Raw genomic sequence first — 15,047 nt, 5'->3', positions numbered from 1 at the left:
TCATCGGCTGATTCACAAGTCCTTCTACAGACTATAAGTTAAGCATTTATACTACTACAAGTAGTTAATAACGATCATAAAGAAAGCAAAAAACATCCTACGTGACTTCTAAAAAATAAGCAATATGTATTTATAAAAGGTTACTGAAAAACCTACCACTCGACCATCATGGTATCACCACTCGCCCCACATTGACGGTTACTTCCGCAGCTTGCAATTCCTGTACTTGGCAGTTACTACAACCCATGTTTCTCGGCCATTTTCATTCAATGATTGTGCGAGCTCCACGATTGAATTGTTGGTTTCGTGACTCGAGCACTTGTCTTATTCTCCATTCATCGATCTTCACTTTAACTTCATTTCCTTCGTCGACTAAACCAAGTCCCATTCACTCACACTCGTGGCTTGGATTGTTATGGCGGTTCCCAAGATTGTTGGCTCTTCGTAACTCGAGCACTTGTCTTATTCTCCATTCATCGATCTTCACTTCAACTTCATTTCCTTCATCGACTAAACCAAGTCCCATTCACCGACGCTAGGTAACGTACCACCTATCGGCAACTTCTCGTCGCTTTGTCGATTGCCTATAGTAGGGGACCAAAACAACTTAGCATATTCTATTTTAGCCCTGGTGTTGCTCGGTCATATTTAGTCCGAATCGACGGTTAGAGACTTGGGAATTTTTTTTTGTGTCAACAGAAATTATATTCCACACGTCATTTTTCCAGGTCATTGCAGTCCTAGCGAGCCATGAAATGGAAGGAGAAGTGTCGGACATGCAGACCAACTTGTCCTAACTATCAACACGACAAAGATGCTCAAAGCTCTCATCAAAGATGGTTTCGTGGGAACCGTAATATGGGCCCCTCAGCATTCGAGCCCTTACAATTACTCTATTATACGTAGGTGTATAGTACAGTAACGCGAACTTCATTTCTCCTTTTGGTTGGTAATGATAAAACTTCGTATGTTTCTTATTCTTGTTCTTATCATTATTTTTTTTTTTTTTTTTTGGCGATAGCATGTTAAACAAATAGTTTTTTTTTTAAAGAAATTTAAATTTTAGGACATGAGCACTTATCTAACATGTATATTTCTTTAAAACTTTCCTCCCGTGAAAATTGATCCCCAAACGTGAAAATACGAGAGTTTGAATCACCACATCAATTAAAAAAACAATGAAAGACAATCGAACACGCAAAAATATTAGTAGTGAGAATGTTAGGGTTTTGAATTTTTGCTCTAAATCGTTTTCTCCAAAAGTTTCAAGGGTCTTAGAAAAACAGCTCAAGTATAATTTCTTGATAGAGTTGAATAACAAGAGTTTATTGTGACAGATGCAATCAGACATGCCTAAAAAAAAAGGGAACCCGTCGTACATTTCATCAAAAAATACATGGATACGATTCACTTCTTCATACTGGTAATTTTATTAATTAAGTCAGTGGTACGATGAGCAGAATACATACGATAATCTTTTGGAAATAATACAGGGCCGCTCTAAATCCACCTCTGGAAAATTTGGATGGAATCACCCAAATCATGAGTCCCACTCCCCACCTTCTCTATCTGCCATCAGCTTCTTGCTGCTCGTGTTCACCTCTACCCTCACCTGCCAAACCTCGACCTTTGAGTTCAAAGCCTGTAGTGCTCGGGTCGAGGTCATTCCACCAGAATCCTTTTGGCTATTTGCTTGGTGTTCCAAAGTCCAAAGGATGTAAAGCAACTAGAGATGTTTTGTGATTTGGCATTCTTCAATTTCGACTCTATTGAAGACATCCATGCTGAGAGTTAACTATTTGTTAGAATACCTATTGTATATTATTTGTCTCATGGAGTTAGAATTGATCCGATAATCAGCTGTGATGTTAAAAAAAGAATGACGTCATTTCCTTAAAAAGAAAATATAGGGGAAAAAGAATTCTTCAATGACAGGAAGTCGGAGCGGCTGGGCCAGGGAGTGAAGCTGGAAGTGAGAGCCTGAGAGGGGGTGGGGTCGACCGAGGGAGAGAGGGTAGCAGTGACGACGAGTGATACGGGACGGTAGTGGAGGTGGAGTGAAACACGGAGATTCGATTGAGATAAGATGACAACGAGGAACGAGATACACGAGTTGGAGTTGGATAATTGTCTTTTCGAAACTCTAGGGAGTGGATCAAGCCATTTCAAGGGCAAATTTAGAGCCACCCATAGCACATCTCCATTGAAATTTTTTTACCTGAAATATGATGAAGTTAAAAATAATAAACTAATAATAAAAAAAGGGTCAAAACGATCCTGTCTTCGGATTCCATTCTCACTCTACAAAACCCAAAAAGCTTACCCCTCAAACACAAACACACAGCACCCCAAACCGAATTTTGCCTCTCGAGCCAACACCAAAAATGGAAGACGTCTCAGGATCGGTGACGGTGATCATGGTGCCTCTTCCGGCGCAAGGCCACCTCAACCAGCTCCTCGAGCTCGCCCACCTCGTCGCCTGCTACGGCATCCCCGTCCACTATGTTGGCTCCGCCTCCCACAACCGCCAGGCCAAGTTCCGCTCCCACGTCCCGCCCTCATCCGCGGCTAGCGACATCCGCTTCCACGACTTACCAATCCCGCCCATCCTCTCCCCCGACCCCAGCCTTAGTTCCCCTTACAAGTTCCCCTCCCAACTCCAACCGGCGTTCGATGCCACTTCGTCACTTCGAGGCCCCATTGCCTACCTCATCCGCTCCCTGTCCTCGGGGTCGAGGCGGGTCGTAGTGGTCCACGACTCACTGATGGCTTCTGTGGTCCAGGACGCTGCCTCGGTCCTCAACGCTGAGATTTATGAATTCAATCCTATTTCCGCGTTCACGCTCTGTTGGTTCACGTGGGAGAGCATAGGGATGGCACCCCCGCCGGAGGTGGAGGTCGACATCGCGGAGCTCATCGCCTCCAAGGGCTTGCCGTCCCTCCTCGACTCCTCCACCGACGAGTTCTTGAAGTTCGCCGAGTCACAGAACGAGTGCAAGAAATTCCACTCAGGGTGCATCTACAACACTTGCAGGGTCGTCGAAGGCCGTTTCGTAGACTTATATGCCAGCGCAACAGCAAACGGCACCGCAACCAAGCACTGGGCAATCGGGTCGTTCAACCCGGTCAAATTACCCGAAAAGAGGTCGAGAAGATCGGCTCACGGGTGCATGGAGTTGCTCGACAAGCAAGCGCCAAGCTCTGTGATGTATGTGTTGTTCGGCACCACGACGGTGCTGAGTGACGAGCAGATCCGCGAGATCGCCATGGGGTTGGTGTTGGAGAAATCTTTCCAGAATATTTTGAAGTTGACAAAACGTTTCTATCAGTCTAGTCTGGATAAATACAGACCTTCTGTTTAGAGTCTGAAGACTTTCAGATCACTAGACTCAGCACTCAAGACTCAAGACTCAAGACTATTCTCATTGACAGTTTTTTTAATCAAGTGACGAAGGCAATCCAGAGCCGAAGTATTTGGTTGAGGATTTAGTCCTATCCTCTGGAGAAGATCTCTTGGCTGGATAAAAATAACGGATTCTTTTATTCGTAATCAAGATCGTTTGAAGATCCGATGGTCGACGAAATATTATTGGAAGGTTCTATTCTTGGAAACCAAGATCCTGATTGTATGGGCGAATAGGATTGATGGGCTATCGTCAAGTTCCTTTAATAGCTCGAATGATATTCTTGATTGATTCCGTCCAACGGGTAGATCGGAGGAATTCCTTTGGTAAGTGCCAACGGGTATGATGGCATAAAGGAGTATAAAAGGAAGACGTTCTAGTTGCTTTAGTACATGATCGATAGAGAAATTCCAGAGTCTGAAGCACCTTGATTATTAGTCGATACATTTTGAGCGAAATTGTATACACAAATAGTGTCTATACTTAGTGATACCTTGAGCAAGTGTGGTAGATCATCTACACCAAGAAATCAAGGGAGAACATCGCTGTAACATCTCTTTGTTCATAGTGGAATCCAGCCAATAGGCTGTCAGTGCAGAAGAGTGGACATAGGCTTGAAATAAGCCTAACCACTATAAACCGCGTGTTCAATTTTCTCTTCTCTCAGTCTTACTTTGATTATTGTTTGTCTCAAATCTATCAACTGTCTAGTATTGTGCAATTATCAAGAAAAATCCTTTATATACCTATTCACCCCCTCTAGGTACTTATACTAGCTATATCAATTGGTATCAGAGCTTGTGTACTCACGTTATTTGAAGTGTTTTACTTCAGAGTAAAAGATCCATGGCTAGTATGCTAGCACCAGGGCTGGTGGAAGGGCAAAGCAATACCATACCACCCTACTTTGATGGAAAGGATTACAACATCTGGAAGAACAAGATGAAAGCTTTTCTACGATCAAAGGATCCTCTGGAATGGGACGTTGTAGAAAAAAGAATTACTCCTAAAGCTGCATCGGTCTCGAAAGAGGAAAAGAAACCGTTGAGACCAGCGGAATGACTCAGGAAGAGATAATCAAGAGACAAGCACTCGATGCAAAAGCAATTTACTCTTTATGTTGAGCTTTGTCACCAACTGAATATAACAGAATATCTTCTTGTGTTACAGCAAAAGAAGTTTGGGACAGATTACATATCACCTATGAAGGAACATATCGAGTGAAGGAAACCAGAATTAACATTCTCCTCGGTCAATATGAAGCCTTCAAAATGAAACCAGGAGAATCTATAACTAACATGTTTAGCCGTTTTACAGATATTGTCAATGGTCTTGAGAATCAAGGACAAACAATTTCAGATCCCATGAAGGTAAACAAGCTACTGCGAGGACTCTCCAAGGATTGGAATCACATAAAGACTTCAATAAGAGAGACGCAAAGAATTATGCCACTATCTGTTGACGAGCTGATTGGAACTCTTCAGTCTTATGAAGTGGAACGAATTAATGAAGACGAAGATCCAAAAGGTAAGAAATCCATTGCATTAAAATCAAATGATGATTCGATGATACAGATTCGAAGATGATATGGACGATGAGGAGCTTGCTCTCATGATAAGAAGATTCAGAAAACTGAATAGAAAAGGAAGAAGGTTCAACTCAAAGAAACAAAGTTTTCAAAGACAGCGACCAAGTCTGTTGATGATGAGGAACCAAACAAAGATGTAGTTTGTTTTGAATGTAAGAAAAAGGACACATCAGACTCCAACTGTCCTCTTCGAAGAAGAAGAGAGGAAAGCTGAAAAGTTTCGAAAAGCTCTCAAAGCCGAAACCCGGGAGTGATACGAGTGTGAAGAAAGTGATGATGAATATGCCAACCTGTGTCTGATGGCACAATCAGACTCAGACTCAGATTCTGGATCAGACTCAGACAGTGAATTTGAGGCAAGTAATTTTAAAATTCCTGTCAAAGTTTCTAAATACATTGATGAACTGTGTTTTAGTCTTAAGACTTCTCTCAAAAGAATTTCCAAACTTAAAAAGGAAAACTCAGCTCTAAAACAAAAGGAAAACGTTTTAGAAGGAAGAGTTAAAAGTTTAGACTTGAATGTTTCCACTCTTAAAGAAAATGAAGATAATCTTTTAAAAGAAAATGCCCTTTTAAAACTGACTTATCAAATATTTCAAAGAAATTTTCAATAGGGTCCGAAAACTTGAAAAAATTCTTTCAGCTCAAAGACCTTACTTCAATAAGTCCGGTCTAGGTATGACAGCAGAAACAATTCCCTTGATTGATTTTCCTAAAGTAAAAGAAAGAATTAAGGAAAGACCCTCGAAAGAGACTTACAAAAATCATTTCAAGAAAGTTTTTGTAAAGTCTGTAGGTCGAAATGCCCTCAGGTGTTCAAAGTGCAACAATCCGGATCACTTTGAAAAAGAGTGTCCTATGATTTGGAAACCCGTTAAGAAAGTATGGGCTAATACTGTTTATCTTACTAACACCAAAGGACCCAAGAAAATTTGGGTACCAAAGAAAGCTTGAGACTCTTTTTTAAAATGCAGGTCTCCGTCAAGAAAAAGGTAAAGTGGTATCTTGACAGTGGATGCTCAAGACACATGACAGAGACTCAAATTGCTTCATAAAGCTTGTTCAAGTAAATGGTGGAAAAGTTTCATTTGGAGGGAACATCAAAGGAAGTATTGTGGGATTTGGAACTGTGAAAATTGGAAATCTCACAATAAGTAATGTTTCCCTAGTGGAAGGACTCAATTGCAATCTTCTCAGCATTAGCCAATTGTGTGATACTGGCTTTAAGATCTTCTTTCAAGAAGGAACATGTTCTGGAACCAGTAAGGACTCTACTCAGTCTTTCATGGGTCGAAGAAATGGAAATATCTATCTTCTAGATGTAAAACCAAATGAATCGCAATGCCTAATCTCAATTCAAGACGAAGCAAGCTTATGGCACGAAAGCTTGGTCATGTCAACATGAAGCAATTAGCCAAAATCTCATCAAAGCAGCTTGTTCGAGGTCTACCCAAATTACCATACCAAAAGACTGATCCATGCACTCCATGTATTCTGGAAAAGCAGGTAAGAAATTCATTTAAGCCAATAAATCATGTCTCTACTAATCATGTACTACAGTTGCTACATATGGATATCTTCGGACCAACCAGAACCCAGAGCATTGGAGGTAAGAAATATTGCCTAGTAATTGTGGACGATTACTCCCGCTTTACTTGGGTATATTTCCTTGCAAGTAAGTCCGAAACCTTCGTATTTTGAAAAATTTGCTAAAAAGGTTCAAAATGAAAAATGATGTGTTATCTCAAGTATAAGAACAGATCATGGAGGTGAATTTGAAAATCAAGATTTTACAAAATTTTGTGATGAATCGGCTTTAAGCATGTGTTCTCCTCTCCATATACTCCTCAGCAAAATGGAGTTGTGGAAAGAAAGAATAGATCTCTTCAAGAAATGGCTAGAACTCTTTTAATTGAAAGTAAGATTTCTTCACGATTTTGGGCTGAAGCTGTTTCAACAGCGTGCTATATCATCAATAGAGTCTTCTTAAGACCTATTCTAGAGAAAACCCCTTATGAGTTATTCAAAGGTAAGAAGCCTATTGTTTCATACTTTCATGTGTTCAGTTGCAAATGCTTTATATTGAAAAATGCAAAAGATCGAGTTGGTAAGTTTGAAGAAAGATCGATGAAGGCATATTCCTTGGATATTCTACATCAAGCAAAGCCTACAGAGTTTATAACAAGAAGAGCCACCTGTGGAGGAGTCAATGAATGTCAAATTTCAAGACTCTACGCAAGATGTATCCAATGACTCATCATGAAGAGTCCGAACTCGCTCCTGCACCCTCCAAAGCTTACAACTCAAGAAGCATCTCGACTCGGAAGACCAGCATCAAGCTGTTCGTGAAGATTCAAATAAAGAAAGAGATCATCAACCGAGACAAATCAACCAAGAATCGGAAGCATAAGTCCGGTCATCCCAAAGATCTCATTATCGGTGAAATTAATGAAGGAATTCGCACCAGATCCAAAAGGCGTGAAGAGTCTAGTGCTTTGTGGCTCTCATTTCTGAAATTGAACCAAAGAGCATAGAAGAAGCTTTATCTCGATGAAAGCTGGATTGAAGCTATGCAAGAAGAGCTCGACAGTTCAACATTAATGATGTCCGGGAATTGACATCTAAACCAAAAGGTAAAACCGTTATTGGAGCTAAATGGGTGTTCGGGAACAAGATGAATGAGAAAGGAAGAGTCGTACGAAACAAAGCAAGACTCGTGGCCAAGGGATATACGCAAGAAGAAGGAATAGACTATGATGAGACTTATGCGCACCAGTAGCAAGGTTAGAAGCTATTCGACTATTACTTGCATTTGCTTGTTACAAAAATTTCAGGTTATTCCAAATGGACGTCAAAAGTGCCTTCCTAAATGGATTTATCCATGAGGAAGTTTATGTGGAACAACCACCAGGGTTTGAAGACCTAAAGAAGCCTGACTCGGTCTTGGATCGAAAAATGCCTTGTATGGTTTAAAGCAAGCACCTCGAGCTTGGTACGACGTGACTGAGTAAGTTCTTAATACATAATGGTTTTGTCAAAGGTAAAGTAGATACTACTTTATTTATCAAAAAGGAAAACAAAAGTTTTTGCTTGTTCAAATATATGTGGATGATATTATTTTTGGATCCTCTAATGAAAGTACGTGTAGGAAATTTTCTAAGTCTATGCGGGGACGAGTTTGAAATGAGTATGATGGGAGAGTTAACATTCTTTCTTGGTCTTCAAGTAAAACAATTGAAGGAAGGAACTTTTATTTATCAAGAAAAATATGCTAATGATCTTGTCAAAAGGTTTGGACTGGAAAAGTGCAAAAAGACCGACATACCGATGTCAAGTTCTTTGAAGATAGACAAAGATGAAGAAGGGAAGAAAGTTGATCAAAAGCTATACAGAGAGCATCATTGGTTCACTTCTTTATCTTACTGCTTCTAGACCCGACATTCTGTTGAGTGTTTGCATATGTGCTAGGTTTCAATCGATCCTAGAGAATCCCATCTCGTCTTTGCTGCGAAACGTATTATTAAATATGTTGCTTCATCTTCAAGCATCGGTCTTTGGTATCCTAAGAAGGGAGACTTTAATCTTCTGGGATATTCAGACGCAGATCTGGCCGGTTGCAGAGTTGATAGAAAAAGCACTTCGGGAACTTGCCAGTTGCTTGGAAGCAGGACAGTGTCTTGGTTTTCAAGGAAACAAAGCACTGTGGCTCTCTCAACAACGAAGCGAGTATGTAGCTCTTGGAAGTTGCTGTTCGCAAATTCTATGGATAAAACAATAGCTACAAGACTTTGGAATTGAAGACTCATGCACAGAGATTAGATGTGACAACACTAGCGCAATCAATCTCACTAAAAATCCAATCATTCACTCAAGAGCAAAGCATATAAAGATTCGACATCACTTCATTAGAGATCATGTTCAAAATGGAGAAATCTCGATTCAATTTGTTGATTCAAAAAATCAACTAGCGGATATATTCACAAAGCCATTGGAGAAAAATCAATTCGATTTTATCCGTTCCAGACTCAACATTTTGAAGCTTGAGGAAGTTAAAGTCTAGAGACTCTCCAACCCTCAGACTCAGACATTCATGACCATAGACTGTAAGTTATTATTATATTCAATCTCGAAAAGGTACAATCATTAGTTCAGTTAATTTATAATTTCTGTGAAAAATTGAATCTTGTCTTTTCAAAAAGATTAACAATATTTAGCAATTATCGATTTTAAAAAGAGGCGTCTGTTCATTTTCCTTTGTGCCGATTGGTTTTTCCTTTTTAAACTGAGTTATATATATACAGTTTTTCCTCGCTTAAACTTCAAAACCCTAAAAGGCATTCTCCTCCCAATCCCGTATCTACTTCGTGTTCATCTTCGAGAAAGTTGTCATCTTTTCTTGGGAAAGCGAGTAAAGGAATCTTTCAACGACAAGGAAGGATGTCTTCTTCGAGAAAGTCTTCAAGAATTGCGAACAGGGGGACCACGAGAGAATGAGGGAGGGGCCTACCCATTTCGATCTCACCGAAGAGGAAGATTTACCGAGTTAGCAACAGAGCCCGATTCACTCTCCACCACGTCACTCTTCATCATCTACCCCACAAGGTGCGGGTCAACAACTGGAGGAAGAAATAATCGAGGACGCAGACCCTGTAAGAGTCCAAAAACCCTCTTTTATTTACAAGCTCTATCGTGCGTTGAAGAGCATTGGGACTCCGCTGAACTATATAGATGATTTCCTTAAAGATAAGAATTATGGGAATGAGTATAAATTTTTGCGACGAATGAAGGATTTAATTGCTCCCAAAGGAAAGGCTGAGGAAGCACTTGTGAACATTCCAAGTGACCCTCGTGTATCGGGACTGAATCCGACTGACGGGAACGATGATGATAAAATGTTCAGTGAATTTCAATCTAGAATGGGTGTTGCTGCGAAGGTGAAGGGAAAAAGGATGGATTTGTTTAAATCGAAGGAACAGGAGAATCTGTTCTTCAGACTGTTGAAACGAGGGGTGATAAACCCTAGGAGTGTTGATTTCGATTTCCTGGATGCCATTAATGTGAACTTAAGGGAGAAGTTCAATCTGCTTCAACTTGAGCAATTTTGCTCCGACACCACAGACGGGTATGTGCAATTGACATCATACTTCTATTCGAATCTTAGCTTTTTAGATGCGAATAGAATATCCTTCAGTGTTCGAGACCAAGTCTATGTGGTAGATGTGGACATGTTGGCAGACATAATTGGAGTTGAAAGAGGACGATATAAACCAATCAAGGTTTCAATCGCTCATACCACACTGGAACTTGTCAAAGACGGGAGTACGAAGGAAGAGTTACCTACTCAAGAATGCATGCCATCAACATCTTGCTTCACAAAATTGTGATCAATCCGTATCAGGCCAAAGTCTACATCCAAGATCGACGTGTCTAACTCCGAGGTGAAATTGATGTACGCGATCAATTCAGGGAAGAAGTTCTCTCTCCCTCACACCATTCTCTTTCACATGTACAGAGCAATATTGAAGGACAAGGGCCAATTGCCTTATCCAGGTCTTGTGACCAAGATCTTCAGACACTTAAACATTAAACCTCCACATACTCTTTGTGTTCGACCATGCGACAAAATGGTGGTGGGTTTGAAAATGCTAACAAAAATGCGTCTGAAAGAGCTTAATAAGGTAATGGAGCAGTTCAAAGTGAAGACTCCAGTATCTTCTGCATCAAAGAGAAAAGGGAAGGAGCCCATGGGTGCTCCATCCAAAAAGAAAAGAACTCTTATCTTGGAGGATGAAGATGAGGAGGAAGATCTCACTATCTCTGCATTGAAAAGGACCAGACGTTCTGTATCTGAATCAACAGAACGGCAGAAGAAAGGAAAAGAAGTAGAGGAAAAAGAACAGAGAGAAGAAGAGGGACAACCAAAGAACAAAGAAGCAGAGGAGCAACAAGAGAAAGAGAAAGAAGACAAAGAGAAAGAAGCTGAAGAAGAAGGAGAAGCAATAAAAGAAAAGTCTGCAGATAAAGCTGGAGAGAAAGGGAATCAAGACACTGAAAAGCATGACCATCACTCTTCCCCAATTGAAGCCCTAGAGACAGGGGGAGATGGCGAGCAAGGAGGAACTACACCACATGCTGTCAACAGTGAAGGTGTGAGTCGCTCACCAGCAAATCCAGAAGATTTTCAAGCTTCTCAAATGCCTGAGGAAGGACATGATACGTCAACACCAAATCTGCTCGATTACACGAAGTTCCATCGTCTGCCTTCACTCCATCCGAAAGAGAAAATGCGAGCACACAGACGGAGAATACCGCAGATTTTCGTCGTATCCTTGATGTTCTTCCGAGAATGCGGGGTCAAATCTATGCTCGGAATGTGAACTTCAAGTCATGAAGAATGCTGGACAAGCATCTTTCGTTACTGGCGGATCAAATGAAAGACCTCGCTCTTCAAATTCAAGCCAATGCCAAAGGAGAAGAGGTGGCTCATCTACGGGAAGACTTGAAGAGGCCTGGAAGGCATCGTCCGGTCGATGGGAGATTTCCAGATTGTGCGCGTTCCCAAGCGAGACTTGACTCTTTTCTCACCTTTTAATGATGACAAAAGGGGGAGAACCGCAATTTGAACTCTTTAAACTTTGACTTTAAATTTCTTTTGTGTTTATTTGTTTTTGAGTATGACTTGAGTGTGAACCTGAATTTGACTGACTTGGTTGTGGATTTTGATGTTTGACTGTTTGCATTTATATCAAGTGTTGTTGAATGGTCTTACTCATGAAAGACTAACCGATTTTTCTGTGGATGCAGAGTCTGTTTGTTTTATTAATCTTTATGAGATAGCCATATTGCTTGAGTAATGTTTTGCAGGTCAAAGTTGTTCAAATCTACAAGAAAGTTTTGTCACCATCAAAAAGGGGGAGATTGTTGGAGAAATCTTTCAGAATATTTTGAAGCCGACAAAACGTTTCTATCGTCTAGTCTCGGATAAATACAGACCTTATGTTTAGAGTCCGAAGACTTTCGGATCACCAGACTCAAGCACTCAAGACTCAAGACTCAAGACTATTCTCATTGACAGTTTTTTTAATCCAATGACGAAGGCAATCCGAGCCGAAGTATTTGGTTGAGGATTTAGTCCTATCCTCTGGAGAAGATCTCTTGGCTGGATAAAAATAACAGATTCTTTTATTTGTAATCAAGATCGTTTGAAGATCCGATGGTCGACGAAATATTCTTGGAAGGTTCTATTCTTGGAAACCAAGATCCCGATTGTATGGGCGAATGTGATTGATGGGCTATCGTCAAAGTTCCTTTAATAGCTCGAATGATCTTCTTGATTGATTCCGTCCAACGGGTAGATTGGAGGAATTCCTTTGGTAAGTGCCAACGGGTATGATGGCATAAAGGAGTATAAAAGGAAGACGTTCTAGTTGCTTTAGTACATGATCGATAGAGAAATTCCAGAGTCTGAAGTACCTTGATTATTAGTCGATACATTTTGAGCGAAATTGTATACACAAAGAGTGTCTATACTTAGTGATACATTGAGCAAGTGTGGTAGATCATCTACACGAAGAAATCAAGGGAGAACATCGCTGTAACATCTCTTTGTTCATAGTGGAATCCAGCCAATAGGCTGTCAGTGCAGAAGAGTGGACGTAGGCTTGAAATAAGCCGAACCACTATAAACCGGGTGTTCAATTTTCTCTTCTCTCAGTCTTACTTTGATTATTGTTTGTCTCAAATCTATCAACTGTCTAGTATTGTGCAATTATCAAGAAAAATCCTTTATATACCTATTCACCCCCCTCTAGGTACTTATACTAGCTATATCAGTTGGAATATAGTGGGCAGAAGTTCATCTGGGTATTAAGGGAAGCTGATAAGGCGGACATTTTCGGTGGAGGAGGAGAGGCGTGGATAATCCAACTGCCCCAGGGGTTCGAAGAGATGGTGGCGGCTCGAGATTTAGGGGTGGTGGTGAGGGACCGGGCACCGCAGCTAGAGATCTTGGGGCACCCGGCGACAAAGCGGATTCTTGAGCCACTGCGGGTGGAACTCTTGTATGGAGAGCATCAGCATGGGAGTGCCGATCCTCGCATGGCCTATGCATTCGGATCAGCCCCGGAATGCGGTCTTGATCACACGAGTCCTCAAGATTGGACTTATCGTCAAGGATTGGATGAGCCAAGACGACCTCGTGAAGTCGTCCACCATCGAAGGCGCCGTGAAGGCGCTCATGGTGTCGAGGAAGGGAGGAGGCGAGGAAGAGGGCGGCTGAGTTAGGGGCGGTTGTCCGGGGGTCAATGGATGAGGGCGGAGTTTCCCGGGCCGAGTTGGACTCTTTCATCGCTCACATCTGTAGATAGATTTTCTCCATTGTCCTCGTTCTTTTTCCGCATTAATGATAAATCATAATTAAGAGAGGAGAGAACAAGAACATTTTATAAAAACCTAATGTATGAGTGATTCAATGAACAAAAATCAATCGCAGATTCGCAATATAAAAATAATATAAGAGCTTGTGTTTTTAATGAGGTTTAATATAGATTTATCTTTGTATTCTCAATATATGATTGACTTGATCTAATAGAACGGGTTTAGATTTATTATTATTTGAAGAATTATAAAAATTTCGATCGTGATTTGTCCTAGGCTCTTGAATTATACTATTGTGGTTGAGGCTATATCTAATTCATGTGCCGGACGTCCTAGGAATAAAGAATTGTACTTCAAAACTTAATACCAAGATCAATCTGAATTATTGTCCATCATCATGCATGGAACCAACGAGTCTCTTATATACGGAGGAAAGGTAGAAAGCTGAACTACCAGTCATGCTCTTACCGACATGCTCCCGTTAATATAATATAGTAAGGATCTCACTTCTATCTATCCAAAGACGGTATATACATTGCTGATCAAAGAGAAAAAAACCTTTAATTCTGGTGATGATCGTAGTAAATCCAAAGACTTCAAGATTAAAGTATTGAAATAATTAGATTTTCGAAGGATTTTTTGGTAACATGTTAGGTAATAGCTGCGATGAACCAAAAGATGTTAGAAAGTGCGATTAAGTGGTCCCAATTGTGAATAATTCACACACCGGTTTTCTTTTATAATTGTGAATACGATGTTTGACGATGAGACCATTTCTTGGTTTCCTGTGGATGGGCACTAGCTTAGCTTGACTACGGGATTGGAGAGTTAGCAAGAAGGATGGATTGCAACCCAAGAATAATAAGTCCAACCAGCCACCCTCTTAATATAATAGTCTTACATAATTGTCATCTTCTTTTTCTAAATGACACTATATATAGTGTCATTGCGGATAATTAAATAAAGTTTAACTATATCATATACCGTCCACAAAAAAAGAATTCCATAAGCAATTTGATTGATCCTTAATTAGATGGTTAGCGAGAGATTGAATAGCTAAAATCCCAAATCAAGCCACTCGTGGAAATTTCTTTGTTGCATAATTAATAGTGTATACTTTAATCTCTAAATATGTTTGTGGACAAGGTCTCGTACTTTAGTAATTATACATAGTATGAAAATATATTGAATTTGAAAAAAAAAAGAATGGTTATTATGATTTGTTAGAAGGTCGTAGGATTTCCAATTCAGGAACTAAAGTTTCCTATTCTAATTTACCAATTGCTTGATTGCGTGCAAGCTGTTCAATCAAAGCTACTTACAAAGTCCAGGGTTCTAAGTGGTTTCTTTTTTCTTTTTTTTTTTTTGGGGGGGGAGTATGTAGGCATGGGTTTAGAAGTAACAAAAAAGCTGGTCTTGGCTCGATTACCAAGTTGGATGGTATTGGCTTCTCATTTCAAGCTATGCAATTTGGTCCACCAATAGGATCAAGTCTCGGATTATTTGCATACCATTACTACTCAAAAAAGGATTACAAGAAAAAAGAGGCAAATATGCTTATGCTGTTGGCCCCAACAGAGCAGCCCAACAGTTGAAAACTACCAGGCTATAGAACCCAATTCTCACGAAGTTGCTTCTGACATATCTGGACCTTCGCTTTGCTTTACATCTGACTATGA

General features: G+C 40.4%; 1 protein-coding gene across 1 annotated transcript; it reads left to right on the top strand.

The window, feature by feature from the left end:
* Nucleotides 1-2,384: 2,384 nt before the first annotated feature.
* On the top strand, nt 2,385-13,275 carry LOC104414559 (zeatin O-glucosyltransferase-like). The gene is made up of 2 exons (XM_039299528.1): nt 2,385-3,271; nt 12,837-13,275. The coding sequence occupies exons 1-2, from the start codon at nt 2,385-2,387 to the stop codon at nt 13,273-13,275; spliced, it is 1,326 nt and encodes a 441-aa protein (XP_039155462.1).
* Nucleotides 13,276-15,047: the final 1,772 nt, after the last annotated feature.

This window comes from Eucalyptus grandis, chromosome 1, assembly GCF_016545825.1.
Source record: "Eucalyptus grandis isolate ANBG69807.140 chromosome 1, ASM1654582v1, whole genome shotgun sequence".
Taxonomy (NCBI): domain Eukaryota; kingdom Viridiplantae; phylum Streptophyta; class Magnoliopsida; order Myrtales; family Myrtaceae; genus Eucalyptus; species Eucalyptus grandis.
Note: the sequence above shows the minus strand (reverse complement) of the source record. Positions and strands in the feature narration are given on the sequence as shown.